Genomic DNA, 22,708 nt, shown 5'->3' with positions numbered 1-22,708 from the left:
GGAATTGTGAATATGCAAAGTTATCTTAGTCCTGAAGTGCGATTTGGAGATCTGGAGTATTGTTGCATCACTTATAAGCAGTGTTGGGACTAACGCGTTATTAAGTAACGCGTTACAGTAACTACGTTATTATTGTGGTAAGAGCACAGTAACTAGTTATTATGCCAAAACCGGGAACGCGTTACTCGTTACTGGGATTTAGATAGGCTCGTTATTCGTTACTTCCTGTGGTGGCTATCGCGGAGCTTCCACAGATTCAATAACATTAGCAAGTGGTGGAGGCCAGCAGGTGGATGAAGGAAAAGGGAGGCAAGAGGAGAGACCCGAAGTGGCCGCTGGTCTGTGAGTGTCAGTTGAACTGAACTTCAGGTAAGAAGTTATGACCTGCAGTCCATCTGGGTCAGATATGAACCAAGTTTAGGTGGAGTTTATTTTTGTTATGCTGAATTTTTCGTACTGCGTGCTAGCTAGCATGACGGAGTTTCTATACAGCTGGGTGGGTGCTATGTTACTGATGTTGAACTTTATTTTGTTCATAAGGTTAATTATTAGAGTTGCCAACCGTCCTGTAAAAAACGGAATTGTCTCGTATTCAGAGAAAATATTACGCGTTTCTTATTGAGGTGAAAAGGAACAGTTTGTCCCGGACTTCAGCTACAATGAAAAAGGCACAAAGCTGGAGTTATTCTGTGTTTACGCTGCACAGCTGCCTCTTCTTCTTTCATTCTCCCCCCTCCCTCTCCTGTTTCTACTTCAATCATGAAACTGATCAATGATCAGCTGATCGGCTCTCTTGTTTATTTATCGCTCACTTTGCGCCAGAAAGAGGAAACCAGCGGATGTCGCGCTAAACAACAGCAGCACTTTTAAGCTTGATCAGCTGTTGTTAGAATTTATTTAATATTACTTTCTAGTATCAGCTGATGTTTGCTGGAGCCACAGCTGTAAAAGCTGCTGGTCATGATATCGGTTTGGTTATGTGGTGAGAGGGAAACATGAAGATGAAACCAGGAGATGTCCTTACTGGATCATCAGAGCTGTGATGGAGAAACAGGTTTACCTTTTAGGTCACATGAGTGAGTTGAAGGGAAGTTATGAACTGTTTCTGAGAGACAAATAACACCAGGATCCTTTTCTAAGTAGCTGACAGCTGGTAACTGTGCAGGTGCAGATCTAGCAAAGTGTTGCCAGGGGTCCATGTAGGGCATTAAAAGGGAGAGGGGGGCACAAGGAAATACTTTCTTATTCTCATTTAAAATGTCTCACTTTTAAAAAAATAATTATCTGAGTCTTACAACAAACGACTGATAGATTGATACATATATACCATCAGAACAGTGTACATCACTGTCACAACTGTGTTTATTTTCATTTAATAGGCTTTATGATTTTTCCTATAATGGTGGGCCGGCCTCTAGTCAAAATGCCCGGGACGATTTTTTTGTCCCAGTCCAGCCCTGTATGCAGCTCATCTGCAGTCTGGTGTTACCTACATCTTCCTATTCAGAAGGCAGAATTTCCGAGTTCTGAGTACAATCGAAAGCACCACGACTGCAGTTTTTGTGTTGGATGTAAAAAGCAGGCTAGGATAAAATCAGGCGTGGGATTTCTCTCGTGGAAATGTGCACATTATTTTTTCCTTTCTATTGGTAGGTGGCACAGTGCACTTGTGGCAAGTAAGCAAGCTAGAAGACTGGCAAGCTTGCTGGGTATCCAGTTACGGAAGCAACACATTAACAAGAGAATTCTGAGTTAAACCAAGGTTACTTTCCCTAGTAACTAGTTACTCTGAAAGTAACGAGTAACTTGAAGTAACTGAGTTACTTTTGATAGAAGAAACTAGTAATGTAACTAAGTTACTAATTTAAAGTAACTTACCCAACACTGCTTATAAGTAAGAAAGCAAGAACAGACGAGGAGAAGCAAAAACAAGATATTAATGGTGGCACATCAACTTTGATGTGAAACTAAACTTATTAGTTAAGGAAAGTCTGGATGCCAAATTCTGTTTTGTTAATCACCATTGAGTTTCTTAAGTGGGGGATTGTTTAAGAGCATCGAAATGCTTGATTCTCTTCTAGATTTGATCAAACTCACTGTCTGTGTGTGTGTGTGTGTGTGTGTGTGTGTGTGTGTGTGTGCATGCACTCACACAGCATGAGGCTCCTTAAACTTGCCGACCTGTTGGATATGGTACATAAGGTCTCCTCCATTAATATACTCCATGACAAAATACAATCGGTCCTAGGAGCAATAAAGAAGAAGCAGGAGACCAGAAGAGAGGAATAAATTATTCAGAATCACAGTTTACTGACAGGCTGATAATTACACAGTTCAAATTTACACAGTAAACAGACCAAAGCAAACAAGCCATGGAAAGCACTCTGATAACATTATAAAAGATAAGAAGCTGGTCGTGCTTCAAGCTGTCTCACCATGGTTTGGAAGCATGAGTGCAGCTGAGTGAGGAAAGGTGGTTTTCCTGACAGGGCGAGGACTCTCTTCTCCACCATGGTGCACTCCACGTCATCATCTTGGATCACCACGTCTTTTTTCAGGATTTTGATGGCGTACAACTCATCTGTGCCTTTCCTCTCAGCCAGCATCACCTTTGAGGGAGTCAACCAAAGGAAATCAGTGAGTTTTAAAGAGATTTCATTCATGCCATGTTTACATCAGAAACATCACATTTCTACTGACGCGTGCCCCACCTTGCCGAAGCTGCCCTTGCCCAGAACCATGATGAAGTTGAAATCTGAGAGCTTGACGCGGTCCTGATTGCCGTTGCTGTCGTACTTGCACACCGAGGAGGAAGAAGAGGAGTCAGTGGGCTTCCCTGGACCCACTCTCGCTCTCTAGAGAATTAAAATGGGGAAGGGGGAAGAAGTAGTTTATTAGAGAACAAGAAATAGGCAAGAGCACAAATTAAACCAGTCGTCATTCTCGTCGATTTCTGTGAGTCTTACCTCAAACTTTTGCCGTAGCTCCTCATTACCGTCCTCTCCATCTGGCTGGACAGGAACATTAAAGTATTCTCCTTCCTCCTGGGACAGCATCTTAAACCTAAACCCCAGAATGAAAGCAGAGCATTGCCAGACAAAATCCAGGATTATCACCAGACTATGACAACAAAGCCTCCTAAACATTCACACCCCTGCACGTCCTGCCTGTATCATTTCTAGTTACACCTGTGTAATTTTCTCACCATCCATCTATCCCTTGTTTCTGTAGCTCTGAGATCCCAAAGGACAGTGATCCCATGAAGTCATTCCTGCTGGTCAAATCCCAGTCCCAGACCTCTACTGACAGACGGCGGTCCTTGTCAGTTTCTTTGAGGTTGCTAAAAGGAAAAAAATGGAGGACAGTGAAACGGAAGATAAAGTGCGTTCCTAATATAGCTAAAAATGAAAACCTGAGATCACAGTCCTCTCATCTCTCTCTGTACAAACTTAAAAACAATGCAGCAAATCACAGTTTTTCATACCTTTCCTACCCGAGAATAGCTCGAAAAACAACGAGCACAAACAGGAGGAGGAGAGAGGACTGGGTCACTTGCACGAGCTCCAGTTAGGTTTGCGCATATGCGACTCAAAATGAGGCCAAGTGAGTAACTTTAATCAAAAGGCAAGTTATGTTCAACAAAAAGGTGTCTCACAAAGTGAAGGTCTCGTTCCACGTGGGGTTGAGGGAGCATTTGATGGTCTTTGTCTTCTGCTTGCTCTCACTCTTGGGATCGGGAATCAGCTTGAGCTTGACGTAGGGGTCTGACAGGCCGTTGGGATCCATAGGCACCAGGTTCTTAGCCTCTTTGACTGTGGGGGGGGTTGAGGACATAAATACAAATAAGTGCCAGAAGATCCCAGGATAAAACACACTTTTAGACTGTCCGCAATTTGTCCTTTCCCAAAGTGTTAGCGCAACCCATCCATGTCTAAAGCTTCAGCCTGCCCTAAATAACTCTGGCCACATTAGACAACACTTAACAACAGTTTAGTTTCTGTTCCATAATCAATCCACAGCTGTCTGAAAGGGAGCGCTGGCACGTGGGTGCATGTCCCAGTGGCAATGTGGGTCAATCGTTGGATCATTGATCAACTAATGGACTTTCCGGTTTTAGTCTTAGGCTGGCAGAGAGCTTTGAGATGCACTCAGTGCGCTCGTGTGTGTGGGAGCACTCACTGGTGACGGTGAGAGTGTCGTCAGTGATCTGCGCAGAGATGTGGATGCGTCCTCGCCTTTCCGTGTGATCCGTCCCGCACAGGCTCGGGACGTTGGCGACACATCGCTTGTGGATGTTCATCATACAGTCTGAACAGAGAGAGAGAGAGACAGGAAAATTGTGCAGGTTGGTTATGAATCACAATCATCACAGTCTGTCTAACATGTGACAGTCTGTGCCCTAAACCCCCCCAAAGTAATTACCGGAAGGCTTTCAGTGCCTTATTGCCAGATTAAAAGAGATTTAGGGCTGCACCCTAACAGACACAGGGGGCTTAAAAAATTAATCAAAAAAAACAAAGAGGTAAATTTGGAGACAGTTAGATAATAAGTAAAAACATGCTGGGTACTTAAAGTAATGAAAACTATTGAACTCTCAGATCCCAGACACCAGACCAAATATCACCCATACTCGTTAGGTCAGAGCAACCAGAGATGTGACCTCACCCAACCCCCAAAACCATCCTATAGTCCCTGACGTATGTAAATAAAACCAGATCCATCCATCAAATCCATAAATCCATACTTTATTCATAGTAGAACACAGAAAAACATCAAATGTACCATTTTAAGAAAAATATACTGGCTCATTATGAATTTGATAGGAGCAGCACTTCTCAATACAGGGGCATGTCTACCACTGTAGCAACAGCAAGTCTGCAAACATCTGAGATCAGAGGATTCTCCAAATCCTTTCAGTTGGTGAACTGGAGGGAGGCAAGTTTAGCACCTGGGCTCCTCTGCTATGGAGCTCTGTAATATGAGGTTTAGCATTGTCTTGGTGAAATATGCAGGGCCTCACCTGTAGAAGATGTCATCTGATGTTGCCTTTCTAGTTGTGCCAGCTGCCAAATTCCATAAACAGTAATGCACTCCAATACAATTAGAGATGCAGGCTTTTTGAACTGAGCACTGATGACAAGCCGGATGGTCTGCAGGATGTGGCGTCCACGTTTTCCAAAATAAATTTCAGACTTCGATTCGTCTGACCACAGAACAGTTTTCCACTTTCCTCAGTCCTTTTTAAATGAACCTTGGCCCAGAGAAAATGCCTGAGGGCCGAAGAGCACCAACACTAAAGCTATGTGTTGTATATACAGGTTGGTCAGAACAGTTTAAAAATTTGTCTTCGGTAATAAAAGGCACAGCTAAACATTAAATCTGGACAGTGAGAGTAGAACACAGTTTAAGCAAAACTCATTATTTTACAGACTAGTAAGTGGGAAACAATTTGATCAATGCAAGAACACAGACAAGTCTAATAACCCATGGTCATTTCTCAGTACGTCCACTAGATGGCAGACATTTCTGATGTACCACATTTTGCTCCACTCTGTTGAATCAGTGGGTGGTGTTGAGGTTCTGAAGGTGGAGAGTGAGAAGTTAATCTCTTGCTCTCTGTAGGTTTTCTTTTCCAGTAACAATAATGTTTCTGTGACCGTGGATTTCAATGTATTATCTCCAACAGGCACTAAACACACCCATGAGAACCATTAATCCATTAACGAGTGTAAACCTTGAAGACTACTTGCGCTTGTCTGCCAACACTTACAGAAATAAGTCTCATCTTCTGTATGATAATTATACATTTACAATTAATGAACAACTCGAGTGTTTCTATGGATTAATAAATAACCAAACCCGCTTGTAAATTATGTCAAATAAGGTACTCTAGTATTTTCATGATGCAAAGTCAAAGCACAATGAGGAAACATCTGCCCACTAAATAATGCTGGCCTGAGTATAGCATTGCAGAGAGGTAACCTACTTCCTCTTCGTGCCAACACAAACAGTTTGTGACACAACTAAAGAAATGGAGGGGGGGAAATATTATGAGCAGCTTGATTATTGTGAAGTATTCATGCAAACTGCAGTCAGTGTTCAGCAGTGGAAGCTTTAACTTTAGCTGTAGCAATATGTGTGTCATTAATGCTGTAAAGCATTAACGACAGAGTGAAGCTTCTGTAGTAGTAAAACTGATCAGGACAGGAAAAGAACTGATAAATCTGATATCAGATCAGATATAATCTAACGAACATCAGTTTCAGCATAAACTTTTATTGTCAAATGAAAAGCTTCTAGATGACAGAAATGTTGATCTTTGCCCGAGTATCCTGTGCTGCACTCTATGCTGCAACAGCATTAGTTTTTTCGCCCGTGCTCATCTACATTGTGAAAAACTGAACACACTGAATTTGCCTTTTTTTTTTTTACTACAGAAGTGAAGAAATCTCAAAAACCTGAAACTTGTGGCCAATTCCTCAAGTCTTCCTCTTTCTTTCTTTTTTTTACACCATCTCGTAAATGTGAGAAACAACCAGATTTCATTTTCTAAACGTAGTCTACTTCCATACAAGTATCGAATCACCCAATCACATGGCAGCAAGTCAGTGCTCTTAGGCATGCAGACATGGTCTACACGGTCTGCTTAAGTTCAAGCCAAAAATGAGGAAGAAACAAAATTTAAATGTTTCTCAATGAGGCAGGGTTGTTGGTGCAAAACTGACTGGTGTGAGTGTTTTAGAAACTGCTGATATGCTGGGATTTTCCCACATAGTCAAAAAAATGAGAAAAAATATCCAGTAAGCGGAAGTTGTCTGGGTGAAAATGCCTTGTTGAGCTCTGAGAGAATGGCCAGACTGCTTTGAGCTGAGAGGAAGGCAACAGTTACTCAAATCCCCACTTGTTACATTCAAGGTATACAGAAGAGCATCTCTGCAGAAGAGCCTCACATTGAAGCAGATTGGCTGCAGCAGCAGAAGACCACACCAGAGGACATTTATGAGTTAAGTACAGAAAACCACGGCTATAGCTAACACGGGTTCACCAAAATAAGACAAGAGAAAATCAGAAAATAAATGTTGTCTGGTCGGATGAGCCCTGATTTCTGCTGCGTTATTCAGATGCTCGGTAGATGAGCATCAATACTCTCATGTCATTATTGACCAGTATCTCTGAGAAATGTTTCCAGCACCTGTGCCACAAAGAATTAAGGCACCTATAAAGGGAAATGGGGGTCCATCTCAGTACTAGCAAGGTTTAAAAAGAGCGTAAAATGCAAGCTTCTAAAGCACAAGGCTTCCTTTCTGAAACACAGGCAGATATTCGTGTACTTACGGTCACATTTCATTCCCTGGTGTATCAGCCCGTACAGGAGGGAGCCACAGTGGTCACAGAAGGTGGGGCTTGAGTAAGTGTGGACCCTAAACTTGTGTTTACTACGAGGATCCTGTAAAGAGGAGACAGAAGATGCTTGAGTACAATTATATTCAAATAACTCAGACTGTTTCGGGTTGTTAAAAGATTTAAAGCTGCAAGGTTAGGTGTTCTCAGTTGTCCTGTTAGTCGCCATTTAAAGCCTGGACTCAGCTAAATTACAAGAAAAGGGGTTCTCAATTTCCTCTAACAGGTTCTTAATCATAATGTGTTTAATTTGCAAACCCACATGGATGCAAAAATAAAGTATATGGACAGCAGAACATTTCAGTCAGTGACTGATGATGAATCATTTTAAACCATGCGATATATCACGGCGCAAAAAAATCATATGATCTCCACTCCCCATGGCAGGGATTAGCCATAAGTAGATGACTTACAGTACTGATTTTCTCCAGAGTAAAGCCTTTAAATGTTTAAATATTTTACGGGAAAACAAAAGAACTAATGTGAGCATGAGAGACCAAGAGATAGAGATGGAAAACTGAGTGAATTTGGAGGATGCACAAAAATAGGTAACAACAGCACTGGTGATATAACAAAAACAAAGAGCGGAGTTTGAGATTAATAAACATCAGTGACATGAATTTAAAATTAATTCAAATCCACAAATTGTGTGTGTGTGCGTGCGTGCGTGCGTGAGTGAAAGAGAGTGAGATATTGGGTCATTAACCTGATGCAGCCAGCCAGCACATTCTCCTATACTGACGTGTCTGAATGTGATTTGTGGCTGACATGTCAGCAGGAGTAAGGCTAGGAGGTTAGGGCTGTGTGTGTGTGTGTGTGTGTGTGTGTGTGTGTGTGTGTGTGTGTGTGTGTGTGTGTGTGTGTGTGTGTGTGTGTGTGTGTGTGTGTGTGTCTGTCTGTTCAGGTTAAATATTTTTTAATGCATGAAGCTGTTCTGCTGTTGAATAATGGTTATTAATAAAATGAGCATGGTCAGCACTGGGTTTTGTTTTGCTAATGTGCTGTTTATCGAACACACACACACACACACACACACACACACACACACACACCTGTGCACGAACAGAGGTGTGTGTGTCTGACCTTTGCTTTCAGGTCTGACTAAAAATAAGGAGTAAAGGATCGAATAATCAAGCTGTGTAGATGTTTTATTCGTGCACAAGTGTGGGTGTTTACTTTCTTTATACTTACATCGGAGGCAGGTCCTTTGTCGGCCCCCGGACAGGAGAAGGTGACAAATTCATGACAGCGCTTATGGACCACAAAACAGCACACTGGGGAGAGGGAAAAAAGTGAAAATCAGCTCGGGCTTCTTTGCGGTGCCAAATAAGGCGACACAATAACAACACTGAGATAAATCAATATGTCAATTATGTGGCATTAGTCACTGCAAAAAAAGCTCCTCGTATTTCAGCAGTTCACATGCATTTCTTTCTTGCTTCCAACATCTATAGTTAGTCTTTGCTTCAGTTTAGATGATTTTAAATTTAACCACAGCATGGTGGGAAGTCTAATAATCACGCCCAGTAACATTAAAGCTGCCACAGGAAACTTCCCATGTTAGAAGCTTCAAATGGCAGCAGGCAGTATAGCTGGTGATTTGACTGCTTGTTCCTGCTTGCTGCTTGAAATTATTCAGTGTAGCGACTGAAATAAACAGTTCATACTTGCATCCTTATATAGCACATGGCAGCTAGTAGGAAATAAATCCTGTTAGAGGGAAACTAGAAAGACAAAAAGTGCTTAAGATCTTCTGATCTTCACTCATTGCCGGGTAACGCAATACAAGAATTTGTGTCTTATTTAAAGATAATCATAGAACAAAATGTGAATTTTTGTAACAAAGCTGGTTATTTTCTCAGTCATTAAAATATCAGAAAGTACCCATCACAAACTTATAGTCAAACAAACAGTCCAACCCGACGACGTTTAGTTCACCATCTGAATCTTGTTGGCGGGAAAAGCAGAAATACTTTGTTACTGTACAGCATGCTTATTTAAATGAACACCCCAACATTATACTATTTAAGACTGTGGCTCAGTTGAACACCCTATTAGTCTTATATAGACCAAAAAAAGAGAGCTATCAATTAACATCCAGAAGCTGGTTGAGTTGGGAGCAAATGACGAGGAACACAGACAAAAATGTCATTTTAAACATCGGTTTACAAGAACAAATCTCTCCTTCAGTTTATGTTATAAAGTTATGGATAGGGATGTCACCAGAACTGGGACTGATGGTACCTTTAGATTTCAAAACACTGAAAGCATTTTAAAATTAAAGCTGGTATATGCACCGAGTAGGATTGTCCACAAAATCTGCACTAACTTATAATAGAAATTACCATCAGATTAAATATTCACTTGCAGCAGAACTGGTACCAACAGTACTGTCATCACCTCAGCCAGCTGACACACAAACGTCACACAGCCCCTCCCCTCACTAGCAGCTGAACTGCTGTTGAAGCATCTTCAGACATCCCGATCTGTGAGGTCAAGAAAGCTCAAGTATTAAACAGCTATTAATATTAACTGCTAGTATTAATAGCTGCATTAGCCGTCTGTTATCATTTTGTTACGGATAACACAATTATTTGTGTCCAAAGTGAGTTACATTTCTCTTAAAGTACCAGACTGAAGCAACAAAAAGTCTACCAGCAGCTAGACAGAAACGGTGGCAGCCTACCTTAATAAATCTATCTGATCAGCAACGAAATATGGGGTCAAGTTACCAGAAGCACAGGAAATAAACAGGGCTGAAAGTCAATACATTTAATCCAACCAATATTGTTTTATCTTTATTTATCCTTTGTCATTCTTTCCATGTGTTATTGTATCCGTAAAATGGTATTGAGTTCGAAATTCTAGCATTGTGACGACCTTCTTGCTCCTCTTGGGGGTTGGAGTGGGATGGGAATTTTTGTTGGGTAGATTTGGAAGTGGAAGTGAGCAATTTTGAGGTATCTGCAGTTTATCTGAATATTTACTTTTCTGACCGCTTTTGACTTTAACACAAACATCTCTGCTTTCTACTACTTGGATTTTCAAAATAAGATCCTTCATTTATAACGTGTTTGTGGGAAGTTGTTTCATGTCACTGCACATCTTCCCTAAAGCAGGCCAATTTCAACCTAAAGATAAGGAATAATAGCACAATGTGCTTATTGCTGATGTAAAAGAAGTCAAGTTGAGGAGGCAAAAAAAACAAAAAAAACAACCCAGAGTAAAGAAGCTAAAGTTAAAGGACGAGCTAGAAAAAAATATCCCTGAAAGAGCTGCTTTTCATTTTTATACTTTAAGTTCGTTTCAGCACCTGTGCTTTTTCACTTTTATTCAGTTAAAGAAGTTCAGTCAGTACTTAAAACTCTATCAATATCTTTTAAAATAACTATTAGTGTATCTACTCGAGAGAAAAATGTCTGCCAATTTACCAACTCTGCAGCGCTGGGAATATCTACATTTGCTCTGGACCTAGCTGCTCAAATTTGTTTCGTTTTGTTTTTTCAGTTTGAATTTAGTTATTTGCTTATTAAAAAAACGATTCTCAAGTTAATTTTTGTGTTCTATATTTGGTATCCCTGTTGGTACAATATCGCCACAAATATGAGTGACAGCGAGTCAACACACGCTCATATCCATTCAGTTCAGTTCTATGTTGTTTCGTTGACTTCGTCATTTGCCAGCAGAAGCTAGCAGCAGTGCAAATGAAACAGAGGAGGCAGCAGAGGGAGGTATTGCATGTTGCCACATCAGTAGTTATTGTTAGTCTACTAGTGCTCAAAGTCATTCTTAAGATTTCTCTCTGTTTCTGACGCTCACTCTCAAAATTTTCAGGGAGAGAAACACTACTTTGGACGTTGGTTAGGTTAAACGCTTGCTGTTGGGAAGCTTTTATTATACTTATTTTAACATAACATGTCGTCCTCCGCTCGATTCAATTTCATTTTATACGTCAACTTTATATACACGACGTGTTTTAGGAGGAAAAAGGAGAAAGAAAAACTTCTGTATCTGTATTTGAACACAGCTATGACTTGAATTAAGCTAGTCCAAATAAAATGAAGAGTAACACTAGAACGCTTCAATTGCACACTAATACCAACAACTGGGTGTTCATATTTATCCATTCATCTCTAACATTTTTTTTTCATTTACAAAGAAAAGTTGCTTACATAAATCCTGATGTTGCCTTATGTATAAAAGAAAGATTCCCAGTCTCAAATTCAAATCAAATTCAAATTCAAATTTTTATTTGTCACGTACACAGTCATACACAGTACGATATGTAGTGAAATGCTTGGACAACTGCTCGTGACCTAAAGAAAACAAAAAAGGAAAAGGCTATGAATAAGAAAGGAAATAAATATGAAAAATTAAAAAGGGTAAATTTAACTAGGAAGGAATAAAATATAAATTAAGGTTAAAAATGAAATAACTGTACAACACAAATTAGAATGAAGGGTAAATTTAACTGGGAAGAATAAGATAAAGATAAATATATAAATTAAAGTTGAAAATAAAATAACTGTACAACAAAATACACAATACACAATATAGAACTATATAAGAATGTATGAAGGAATCTAAATATAAATAAATATATACACAATAACAGCAGCTGTACAAGTATTAACCGGAAATGAAGAATATAGTGACCAGTGTTGTGCAAAAACAAAGTCCAGAAAGTCCAGTGTGTGTGTAAGAACCATATGTGTGGGTCAGTACTGTGTGGTGGTGTGATTGAGAGACCGTATCGCCTGCGGGAAGAAGCTCCTCCTCAGTCTCTCTGTGTTGGTCTTCAGGGAGCGGAATCGCTTTCCTGACCTCAACAGAGAGAACAGTCTGTTGTTGGGATGGCTGAGGTCCTTCACGATCTTCCTGGCCTTGGTCCAGCACCGCCTGCTGTAGATTGAGTGCAGGTCAGGGAGCTCGGAGCGGATGGTGCGCTCAGCTGACCGCACAACCCTCTCTAGAGCTCGTCTGTCCTGCATGGTGCTGTTCCCGAACCAGGTTAAGATGTTTCCCGCCAGGATGCTCTCTATGGTGCACGAGTAAAAGTTCCTGAGCACCTTGGAGGGCAGTTGGAAGTCTCTCAAGCGTCTGAGGTGGTAGAGACGCTGTCGGGCCTTTTTCACCACGGTGTTGATGTGACAGGACCATGACAGGTCCTGCGTGATGTGAACTCCGAGGTATTTGAAGCTGTCCACTCTCTCCACTGGGCACTCGTTGATGACGGGGGTCTGGTAGTTCCTCTCCTGCTTAGTGCTGAAGTCCACTATCAGCTCCTTTGTCTTACTGACGTTTAGAAGGAGGTTGTTCCTCTGGCACCAGTTCTCCAGATTCCTAATCTCCTTCAGGTAGGCCGTCTCGTTGTTATCAGAGATCAGGCCCACCACGACGGTGTCGTCAGCAAACTTGATGATGGTGGTGGAGCTGGTAGTGGCCACACAGTCATATGTGTACAAAGAGTACAGCAGGGGGCTCAGAACACACCCCTGGGGGGCTCCAGTGCTGAGAGTGGTGGAGGCTGAGACATGTCCGCCCATCCTTACTGCCTGTGGTCTGCCAGTTAGGAAGTTGGAGATCCACTGACACATAGATGAGCTGAGTCCCAGATGCTCCAGCTTGGTGGTGAGTGTGGAGGGAATTATGGTATTAAATGCAGAGCTGTAGTCTATGAAGAGCATTTTAACATAATTCCCCCTTCTAGTGTCCAAGTGAGTGAGTGATGTGTGGAGGAGATGAGAGATGGCATCGTCTGTGGAACGATTTGGACGGTAAGCGAACTGTAGTGGGTCCAGTGTGTCTGGTAGTGAAGAAATGATGAAGTCTCTGACCAGGCGTTCAAAGCACTTCATCACTACTGAGGTGAGGGCTACAGGGCGATAGTCATTGAGAGAAGCAGGGTGGGGTTTCTTCGGGACAGGAACAATGATGGACTCTTTGAAGCATGTGGGGATCACCGACTGAGATAAAGAGATGTTGAATATCTCAGTGAACACAGGAGCTAGCTGGTATGCGCAGTCTCTTAGGATACGACCTGGGATGCCGTCTGGTCCTGCTGCTTTCCTGGTGTTCACTCTCTTGAAGGCTCTCCTTACTTCATGCTCGGAGATGACGAGCACGTTTCCGGTGCTGGCAGTATCTTCCTGTCTGCAGCCGTTAGCGCTGCTAACACTAGCATTGTTGGAGACCTTAGCTGCAGCCTCGAAGCGAGCATAGAAAGTGTTCAGCTCGTCTGCCAGAGTCACGGCCGCGTTCGTCATACCGGTTGTTGGTGCTTTATAGTCCGTTATTGTCCTTAGTCCCCGCCACAGGCTCCTAGAGTCACTCTGTTGGAGTTGTGACTCTAGTTTCCTCCCGTAGCGCTGCTTCGCCTCTTTCACCGCCCTCCGCACGTTATATGACGCGGCTTTGTACGGGTCCATGTCCCCCGTCATGAGTCCCATGTTGTAGGCAGCGGTGCGGGATCTCAGAGCGTCGCGGATGGTTTTATCCACCCACGGCTTCTGGTTGGGAAACGTTGTGATAGTCTTTGTCTCCACGGTATCATCCGCTAGTTTCCCGATGAATCCCACAACTGCTTCCGTAAACACGTTGACGTCATCGTCGGAGCTGTTTCTGAACATGCCCCAGTCTGCGTCATCGAGTGCGTCCTGTAACGCGGCCACCGATTGATCCGTCCAGTGCGCGACCTTCCTCTGAACCGGAACTTCCTGTTTCAGCCTTTGTTTGTATTTTGGCATGAGGAAGATGGCGGCGTGATCAGATTTGCCAAACGGGGGGCGGGATTGTGCCTTGTAGCCGTCCTTGACCGTAGTGTAGCAGTGGTCCAGTGTCCTTTCACCCCTGGTGGGGCAGGTGATGTGTTGATAAAAGTTCGGCGCTGCGCGTTTGAGGTTGGCGCTATTAAAGTCCCCCGTCACAATAAGCGCAGCGTCCCGGTGTTGTGTCTGGTGCTGTGTGAGTGCCTCATGCAGCTCGCATAAGGCGGTGACCGTGTCCGCTTGTGGTGGAATATAAACGGCACTTACAATGACCGATGTAAATTCCCGAGGTAGATAAAAAGGACGACACATGATGGACAGTAGTTCCAGATTTGGTGTGCAGGAGCGTGTGAGAGGAACAACGTTCGCACTGTTGCACCAGTTGTTGTTCACCATTAAACACACGCCGCCTCCCCTTGACTTCCCCGAGTCCCGTGTCCTGTCCATGCGGTGAACCGAGAAGAACTCGGCCGGCTGGATGGCGTGGTCCGGCACCGCTGGGTTCAGCCATGTCTCGGTGAAGCAGAGGAGATTGCAGTCCCGAATGTCTCTCTGGAACTTTATCCTGGCCCTGAGGTCGTCAAGCTTGTTCTCCAGTGACTGGACGTTGGCGAGCAGGATGCTAGGCAGAGGTGTGCGGTGTGCACGAGCTCTCAGCCTGTTCCTGACGCCGCCGCTGCTTCCCTTTGTTCTCCCTCGAGATCTCACTCGGCCAGCTCGGATCCAGAGTTAAAAACTTCGAATTGTGAGTACATTGTATACCAATAGAAACAAGAGTGTCACTGTCATACCTAATGTACCCAATGGTGATGATTTTGCCGATTTAGAAACGCTGAAAACTAACTTAAAAAACAAAGAAAAAGTGGTCGGAGCAGTCGTGACGGCAGCCGACCTCACCGGCGCCATCTTCCTCACAGTGGAGATTGCAGTTTGTTAATTATATATACTGTGGCAGATACCCACAGTTAAGGTATAGGTACTGGATTGCAACAGGGGGAAAAAAACTATATTGGTGCATCCCTAACAGAAACCCGACACTGTAAGTCTCCCTGGGTCTCACAAATTTCCATCTCCATGAACCAACACTGGGTAAGCTAGCTGCATGTTGCCTCTTTTTCAACATTATGTGCAAATTTAGAACACAGTGTTTGTTTAAAAGCACAAAAAACAAACACAACAAACATGCTGATAATTTGACTAAAAAATAAATAAAAGCAGATTCTACATTGTTATTTATAGTAATGATGAACGCAAACCAATCGCCGTCGACCAAAACTGAGGAGCAAGGCTTGGGGAGCAGATCGCTAATTCAAGTCCACTTTGAAGCAAGAAAAAAAGAGAAGTCTTATCTTACATTTATCTAATTTACTTGATAGTTTCTGGGTTGTGCTAGGACAGAAATAGCAATCAACAGGTGTCAAGTGGCAAACCACACACACACACACACACACACACACACACACACACACACAGGTACTGGGTGTAGGCCTGTGTGGACCAGAAGGTTTTCAATCTGTTTTTGAATGCCAGCACAGATCTAATTAATCTCAGGTCAGTAGGTTTTTTAATCAACCACTGATTCAAAAAAGATTTAAGAAAAAAAACTAAAGCCAAACTAAAGCTCAGAAAAAGAAACATCCACGTTTTTGTCTCATTCTCAGACGCAAGTAAAGAGCAATCACTTTCCACGGATGAAGTAAACAACCGACAGAGAGAGTGGAACAGTTTAGTCTCATCATCAGCACGGTATTTTAAACAAAAACAAAAAATCTTGCACCACCCACTTCCACTTTGAAATGGCTCACAGTGTTATCTAAAAACTGAAATCTGGCATGACAATGGCTCTAACGATCATGACCATGAAAATATTACCTCACTGCAACAAGAGCCAGTTCCTAAAACAGACACACACACAGACACACAAATGCAGGGTGACATTACGCTGTGCTTTAATCTTAATTATTCACCTTCTCATTACATTTGAATGAGGCACAGCGGCAACTGGAGGCACTTTCCACGGGTTTCTAGCAGTTAAGCAACAGAGTGCTCAAGGCCGTGTGTCCGTGTGAGCGTTTCATTAGAGCAGGAGTGAGGCTGGGCCACATCAGTCCGATTTTAAATCAAACAGACACCACAGACACAACAGTAATAGGGATGGGATGAAGACGGCCCTTCTGTTGCCCTGCACAATGCAAATGAGACCACGAGAGGGGAAAAAATAGAAGGCGGCGAGACAGGATAGACAAAAAAAAAAAAGAAAAACGAGTGAAGAAGCGGAAGATGTGGGGTTGCACGTCTGTGTGGACCAATTTGAGTTTTAGATCTCTGGAGTGAGGACGCTTTTTCGGAAACCTAGCCCGCTCTGATCGAACAGCTGTTTGACAGTTTAGAGGTCGTTTCAGGGTCCGCGTTAAAATTAGTTTTACCTCTGGGGTTTGATAGCCGGGGTTAGGCATTCGGCTGTGACAGTTGGGGTTAGAGTAAAGGGGTCGGGGAATGTGTTATGCCAACGAGGGTCCTCGCAACGATAGGAGCACAAATGTGTGCGTGTGGGCAGGAAGGGATGGGGGCACAGCTGGGTTTGAGGCAATGTGAGGGGGTGGAAATTCATTTGTGTGTTTGCAGCATGTCAGAAAGACAGAAACAGAGAACTGGAGCGGCAGAAAACAGCGAAGAATGCAGCTGCACTTTAGAGGCTTTTGTTCATAAATCTGCACTGTCACTCACACACATCTGTACGCACACACACAAAAAGGTACACACTACTGAAAGACAGGCTTAGTGACCTGGCGAAGGGGTCTTTGCTCTGTTGCTTAGCAACCAGGCTGAGCCCTAGAGTCGAGTCTACACACGCCGCCCAATTTTATCTGACTGACGGCATCGGCAGCGAACCAGAGTCGATCCAAAAAAGATTCCTGCGAAGGACTGCCAGTTTCTCATCAACAGGAGGAGCGCCGGGAAATTCCTCCATCTTGGATGATTACCAGTACACAAAGCACAGACGGGGACACTCATAATCATCCTTCAGGCCTTAACTTGCATGAATAAAATGAAGCATAAAGATAATGCTGTGCTCCTCGATGGCTCTCTAAAGACTCTGGCTGAAGCTGCGTCCAGAAATAAAGTTATGATCTCCTTAATTTGTGGTTGGGAGTTGGAAATATTTGGATTTTTTGTTTGTGTGTGGGGCCATGACTTAATACCATTTCACCTGTTCCACTAATATCCGTCTACACATACTTCATTGATTAGAGTAGGAAAAAATCATTCATCAGTGTATGTGAATGAGATTAACTGTGCTCCACCTGTTCCATTAGCACCACACAATTTTCATTATTGTGGGTTTAAGGCGCCAACTTTTATGGAGTTTAATCCATGTATGAGATTGATGACGCCGATGACCTGCCTAGGACTGGGCGATATGACCCAAAATTCATATCTCGATATTCTTTAGCTGGATGGCGATAAACGATCTATATCTCAATATTTTTTAAAGCCATAAAGTAAGAAGTTATTAACATACAGCGCAGATGTACAAGACAAAATTACTCAGAAATAAATTATCAGCATTTATTAAATAATAATGCTCCCCAAGTAATATAAAACAATGTTGTTTTTGTGCATAATAAAAAGCTCACAATTGTGTAGTCAAAATGTAAACTAAAAGACGCTGAGCATAATAACAAAGACAGATTTCACAGCTGCTCTGTTCCCAAGTCCTACTGCCTGACTGACAGCCTGGAGTTTGAAATCTGCTTCGTAACAGGTGCCATTTATGGTCCTTATACACACACACAGTACGGTAATATTACGTTGAAGCAGAGTACGTATCACTCCGCGAGGCTCCTCGGTAGCTGTAATGCTCCAACAATCCATCAAGCGGTGCGGCTCCGTAGCTTACCAAAGTCGTACCAAAACATTTTTTGAAAGTTTTCTGAGCGCTGTGTACCACATAAAATCGGTTCGCGGTCAGTAAGCACAACCAGAATTCATACATAAGGCTCACTGTCGATTTTTGGGAAAATGAAAGGATTTTAGGCGTTAGCGCGGTTAGCTCGTTAACGCATTGACGCTGTCCAGCCTCACGCACGGGGCGATCCGCGGTAACAGAGATTTGCCCCGTTAATGCAGCACTTAAATAGTAATCTCCAATTGTTTTCTTTTTACCGACCAGCTCCTCTCTGACCAGACCAGACCAGACTAGAGCAGGGCGATATGACAAAAAATATTTATCACAATATACATTTGAAAATTTGCAATAACGATATAACTGATGATATAATTGACACTAGACAAAATACTTTACAACTCCTCAACTTTATTAGTGCAAAAAGACAAAAAAAAAACATCAATGTATTTTCACTTAAACAAGTGAACAACAACAAAAGGCATTTCCAGTGGAAATTGGCCGACATATCCTCAGCATAACCGTGTATAATATCCACAAAACTTAAAAAGAGGTTATACACACACAATACGGTAATATTATGTTGAAGCACAGTACGTATCACTCTGCGAGGCGCCTGCCTACGATAGCTGTAATGCTTCGACAATCCATCAAGCGGTGCGGGTTTGTAGCTTACGAAAGCCACACTAAAACATTTGACAGATTTTCGCCGTGTACGACATAAACTCGTTTCGAGGTCAGTAAACACAACCAGAATTCATACATAAGGCACACGGGATTATAAGGGGCACTGTCGATTTTCAGAAAAATCAAAGGATTGATTTTAAGTGTGCCGTATTTTCCAAACAACACGGTAATAACGACAGCCCACTAGCATGCTCCATCAAAAACAGTGTTTTGTTGTGTATCTGACAGACGAAAGCTAAACCAGTTCCACACCACTGAAGTTGCAGCATTTTTACAAACCAATTCAATTTACAAACCATAAATGTAAAAAAAAAAAAAAAAGTACATGAATGTAAACATGCCAGATTATAGCCAAAGGCTAATTTCCATCTGTTGTCATTAAACATAAAAAAAAATAGAAATAATAATTCATAAAAATTCATCATTCATTCATAATAAAAACTCCATCACCAAACTTACACATACACACCATTCTGTTCCCAAATAAAACATTAAAACTATACAACTCATACATGATCACACACTTGATTTGTCCATAACCAGTTTTTAACCTTTGCCTTAAACAAATTGAGTGTCGAGCATTCTCTAATGAGTTGAGGAAGACTGTTCCACAGATGGCCACCCTTAACAGAGAGGACGTTCTGCCCACTGTCCGTCTGTGGGGTATAAACAAGTCTCCTCGGGTTGTAGCTTGAGTTGTCCTGTCTGAGCTTTCTTTATGCCTAATGAACTGCTTTAGTGGTGGTGGAGCAAGGGGGTGTAAGACTTTATATATTAAACACACTCTTTTAAGTTTCACTAAGTTATTGAAGTTCAGTAATTTATGTTTTTTTAACACATGACACAGTGGTGGTGGGAAGTGACTCTTATTTATGTGACTCTTGAAGGATAATGTTGGGTCTAGAATGACCCCAAGATATTTAAATTCTGGAGCTAATTCAAGCTCTGCTCCATCCAGGAATATGTTTGACTGCTTCAAGTTTAAGGGGCGTTTTGAAAAATACATACAGACAGTTTTTGAGGTGTTCAACATTAGGCATGAGTCCTCCAGCCAGCTATGCATTAATGCTAAAGCAGCTGTAAGATCTTTTGCCACCTGCTGGACACTATTTGCTTGCATATATATATAACTGCATCATCTGCATACATTTGAGCAAATATATTTGGACAGACTTCAGGTAAGTTATTGATAAAAAGAGAGAGAACAATAAGGGCCCAAGAACAGATCCTTGAGGAACCCCTGTATCACAGTCTAAATATGGAGATTTAACCCCATCCAACAACACACACTGTTTCCTGTGTGAGAGATATGAGGCAAACCACTGAAGAGCCCGACTGGAGATATTAAACTGAGTCAATCTGGACAACAATATCTGATGGTTTACAGAGTCGAAAGCCTTCTTCAGATCTAAAAATACAGCTCCAACACAGGGACTCTTGTCCAGCAAGCTCCTCAAGTTCTCCACTAGCATACACAGGGCAGTATCTGTGGAGTGATGTGCCTGAAAGCCAAACTGCAATGGATGTAATGAGGGTTGGGTGTTTTCTAGGTGAGCAGTGAGGAGTTTAACCACCCACTTCTCAGCTATTTTAGATACGACCGGGAGTATGCTTATGGGGCGATAATTAGCCATGTCAGTCTTCACACCTGCTTTGAAAATTGGTGTAACTGCAGCAAATTTTCAAATCTGTTGGAACAATGGAATGTTCGAATGACATATTCAAAACATGAGTTGTTGGACGTACAAGCAAATCCATATGTTCCTTTAGGAAATTTGTGTTAATACCATATACATCAAGTGCTTTTGATTGTTTTAAACCTGTAATTAGTTTAGCAACTTCAGTGTCTGAAATATGAGTGATGGTGAACAAATTTTGACAGCATCATTCACACTATCAGAGCATACGACTGAGTCAAAGCCCTGACTGATCTCCTTAACAGATGAAATAAAGAAAGGGTTTAAGTTACTAGCAATAGATAGAGGCTCTCTAACAATAGAGTTATTTACACAAAGATCAATTGTATTTTTACTTTTGTTTGAATGACGGCCTAGTAATTTATTTAAGTGTTGCCAGATAATTTTACCATTACCTTTGGCTCTTTCAATTATATTTATAAAAATTTTTGCTTTGGCCTGTCTCGAACTTCTTGTTACTTTGTTCCGCATTGAAGTAAACCTCTGTCTATCCAGAGTTAGACCTGTTTTCAGGAACTGCTTTAGTACTTGATCTCTTGTTTTCATTAAATTCTTGCACTCTTTGTTTAACCAGGGCAAATTAGATGTTGTCTTTATTTTTTGTCGACCTCTAATGGAGTATGTTGATATAACATCCTTAATGTCAGTGAAGTGACTGCTGCAGAATTGTGGATCATCACTACACAATAAAGGCTCCCAGTTAACTGATGCTAATGCTTCTGCTACATTTTGTCGCTGACTTCTTGGTATGAATTCATAAAAGGATCTCCTATTAGATGAACTTTGAAAGTCATTCTTAACCCGTGATTTTATAAATTTTCTAGAAAATAATATAAAATTGTGGTCTGAAATACCAGTGATAAAATTATAAGATTTAATAATTCGCTCGGGCTTATTACTGAAAACCAGATCTATTTTAGTTTTAGAGTGTCTTGTTATTCTTGTGGGTTGTTCAATGTGTTGAGTAAAGTTCAAAGTCTCAATTATGTCCTTGAGTGTTTTTCTGTCCTTTTCACAGTCCCAGTTGACATTAAAATCTCCCATTACAATTATTTCATTAGACTTATTATTTATAGCATGATATTTAAGTAATATCTGTAGTTGTTCATTAAAAATATTCTTTGCGGAAGGAGGGCGATATAAACAGATCAACGTAAATGACATTTCTGGGGAAAGAGTGATTTTAATAGAAATATGTTCTATTTCGACATCTATTGGTGAACTACGTAAAGAGCAATCCAGGTGTTTTTTTTACATACACAAGTATTCCTCCTCCTCTTGTTCCAATTCTATCCCTTCTGAATACTGTGTACTGTTTCGCCCTTCTCATTGCTTTTTCCGCTTTTTTCCAAAACAAAGGCACTGCACATGGGCGTTTTACCCATATTCTATCGCAATATTTCATTTTCTTATCGTTGCCCAACATTGGGCTCACGGTATGTTCACGGTACCGTATGGGCTATATCATACCGTTCACGGGATGATATAGCCCAGCCCTAACGTGGACTATATCGATATAAACGATATTGTCACATCTCATATCTCTTATAAAAAATCTAGCGATATATTTAAAAACTCAATACATCGCCCAGTCCTAATCCAGCCTCTTGATCACCATCAGCTGGGATAGGCTACACTCCTCCCCATCGCCCTGAATTGGATAAGCAGCTAAGAGCATGGGAGGATGGATGATTACATCACATGCCATCTTTCTGTTTCAGTTCAGTGTTTTACATCACATTGGACCGCCGACTCTCGCCCCATCTGTCCTGTCTACATAGGTGACTTTGCAGTAAAGGTCAAAATGCCAGTATGATTTGCATGTGTTGTTCTTTTCTAGCAGATAGTAGCAGTCATCAAAGTCACAGGTCCACTGGGTCTAAGAAACTGAGAGCGACCCTGCACAGAGACACTCTGGTCCAAAAACTTCTTGGTTTAATCAGGTCGAGCAGTGTCTTGTTTTACAGCCGCAGCACTAAGGTCATCTCAGACATCGCAGGAACTGCAGGAGATAATGACGTATTTTGAGGTGAGAACGGAAAGGAAGAAAAAAAAATGAGGTGTTTCTTTTGTGGACAAGTTGAAGTAGTAAGAGGAAACTCAGTGCAAGCTGTTATGATACTCTCCGTTAGGCCCTGCTCAGGTCGGACATATTTTGCATGAGAGTAAATACTCTGGTTTATTTGGGTCATTACAGAGTCTGTTTGCATCACCTTGGGATCAGCACAGGACTGTTTGTTTTCACAGCC

General features: G+C 41.9%; 1 protein-coding gene across 2 annotated transcripts in view; it reads right to left on the bottom strand.

Moving 5' to 3' along the window:
- LOC147327547 (protein kinase C beta type-like) overlaps positions 1–22,708 on the bottom strand; it is a 49,263-nt gene that overhangs the window by 10,684 nt on the left and 15,871 nt on the right. For both annotated transcript variants that reach the window (XM_086295228.1, XM_086295227.1), the window contains exons 3-11: positions 8,593–8,675; positions 7,336–7,447; positions 4,180–4,308; positions 3,656–3,812; positions 3,206–3,340; positions 2,967–3,063; positions 2,712–2,855; positions 2,436–2,609; positions 2,153–2,244 (exon numbers count right to left, since the gene is read on the bottom strand). In XM_086295228.1, the coding sequence (XP_086151354.1) occupies positions 2,153–2,244; positions 2,436–2,609; positions 2,712–2,855; positions 2,967–3,063; positions 3,206–3,340; positions 3,656–3,812; positions 4,180–4,308; positions 7,336–7,447; positions 8,593–8,675 (1,123 nt within the window). The remainder of the gene's footprint in view (positions 1–2,152; positions 2,245–2,435; positions 2,610–2,711; positions 2,856–2,966; positions 3,064–3,205; positions 3,341–3,655; positions 3,813–4,179; positions 4,309–7,335; positions 7,448–8,592; positions 8,676–22,708) is intronic.

The sequence above is a fragment of the Aulonocara sp. 'chitande type north' Nkhata Bay genome, linkage group LG6, assembly GCF_057382095.1.
Source record: "Aulonocara sp. 'chitande type north' Nkhata Bay isolate Kocher_YH1m ecotype deep benthic linkage group LG6, A_spYH_male_GT1.1, whole genome shotgun sequence".
NCBI classification, from domain to species: domain Eukaryota; kingdom Metazoa; phylum Chordata; class Actinopteri; order Cichliformes; family Cichlidae; genus Aulonocara; species Aulonocara sp. 'chitande type north' Nkhata Bay.
The sequence above is the reverse complement of the archived record's forward strand: the minus strand, read 5'-3'. Positions and strand labels throughout refer to the sequence as shown.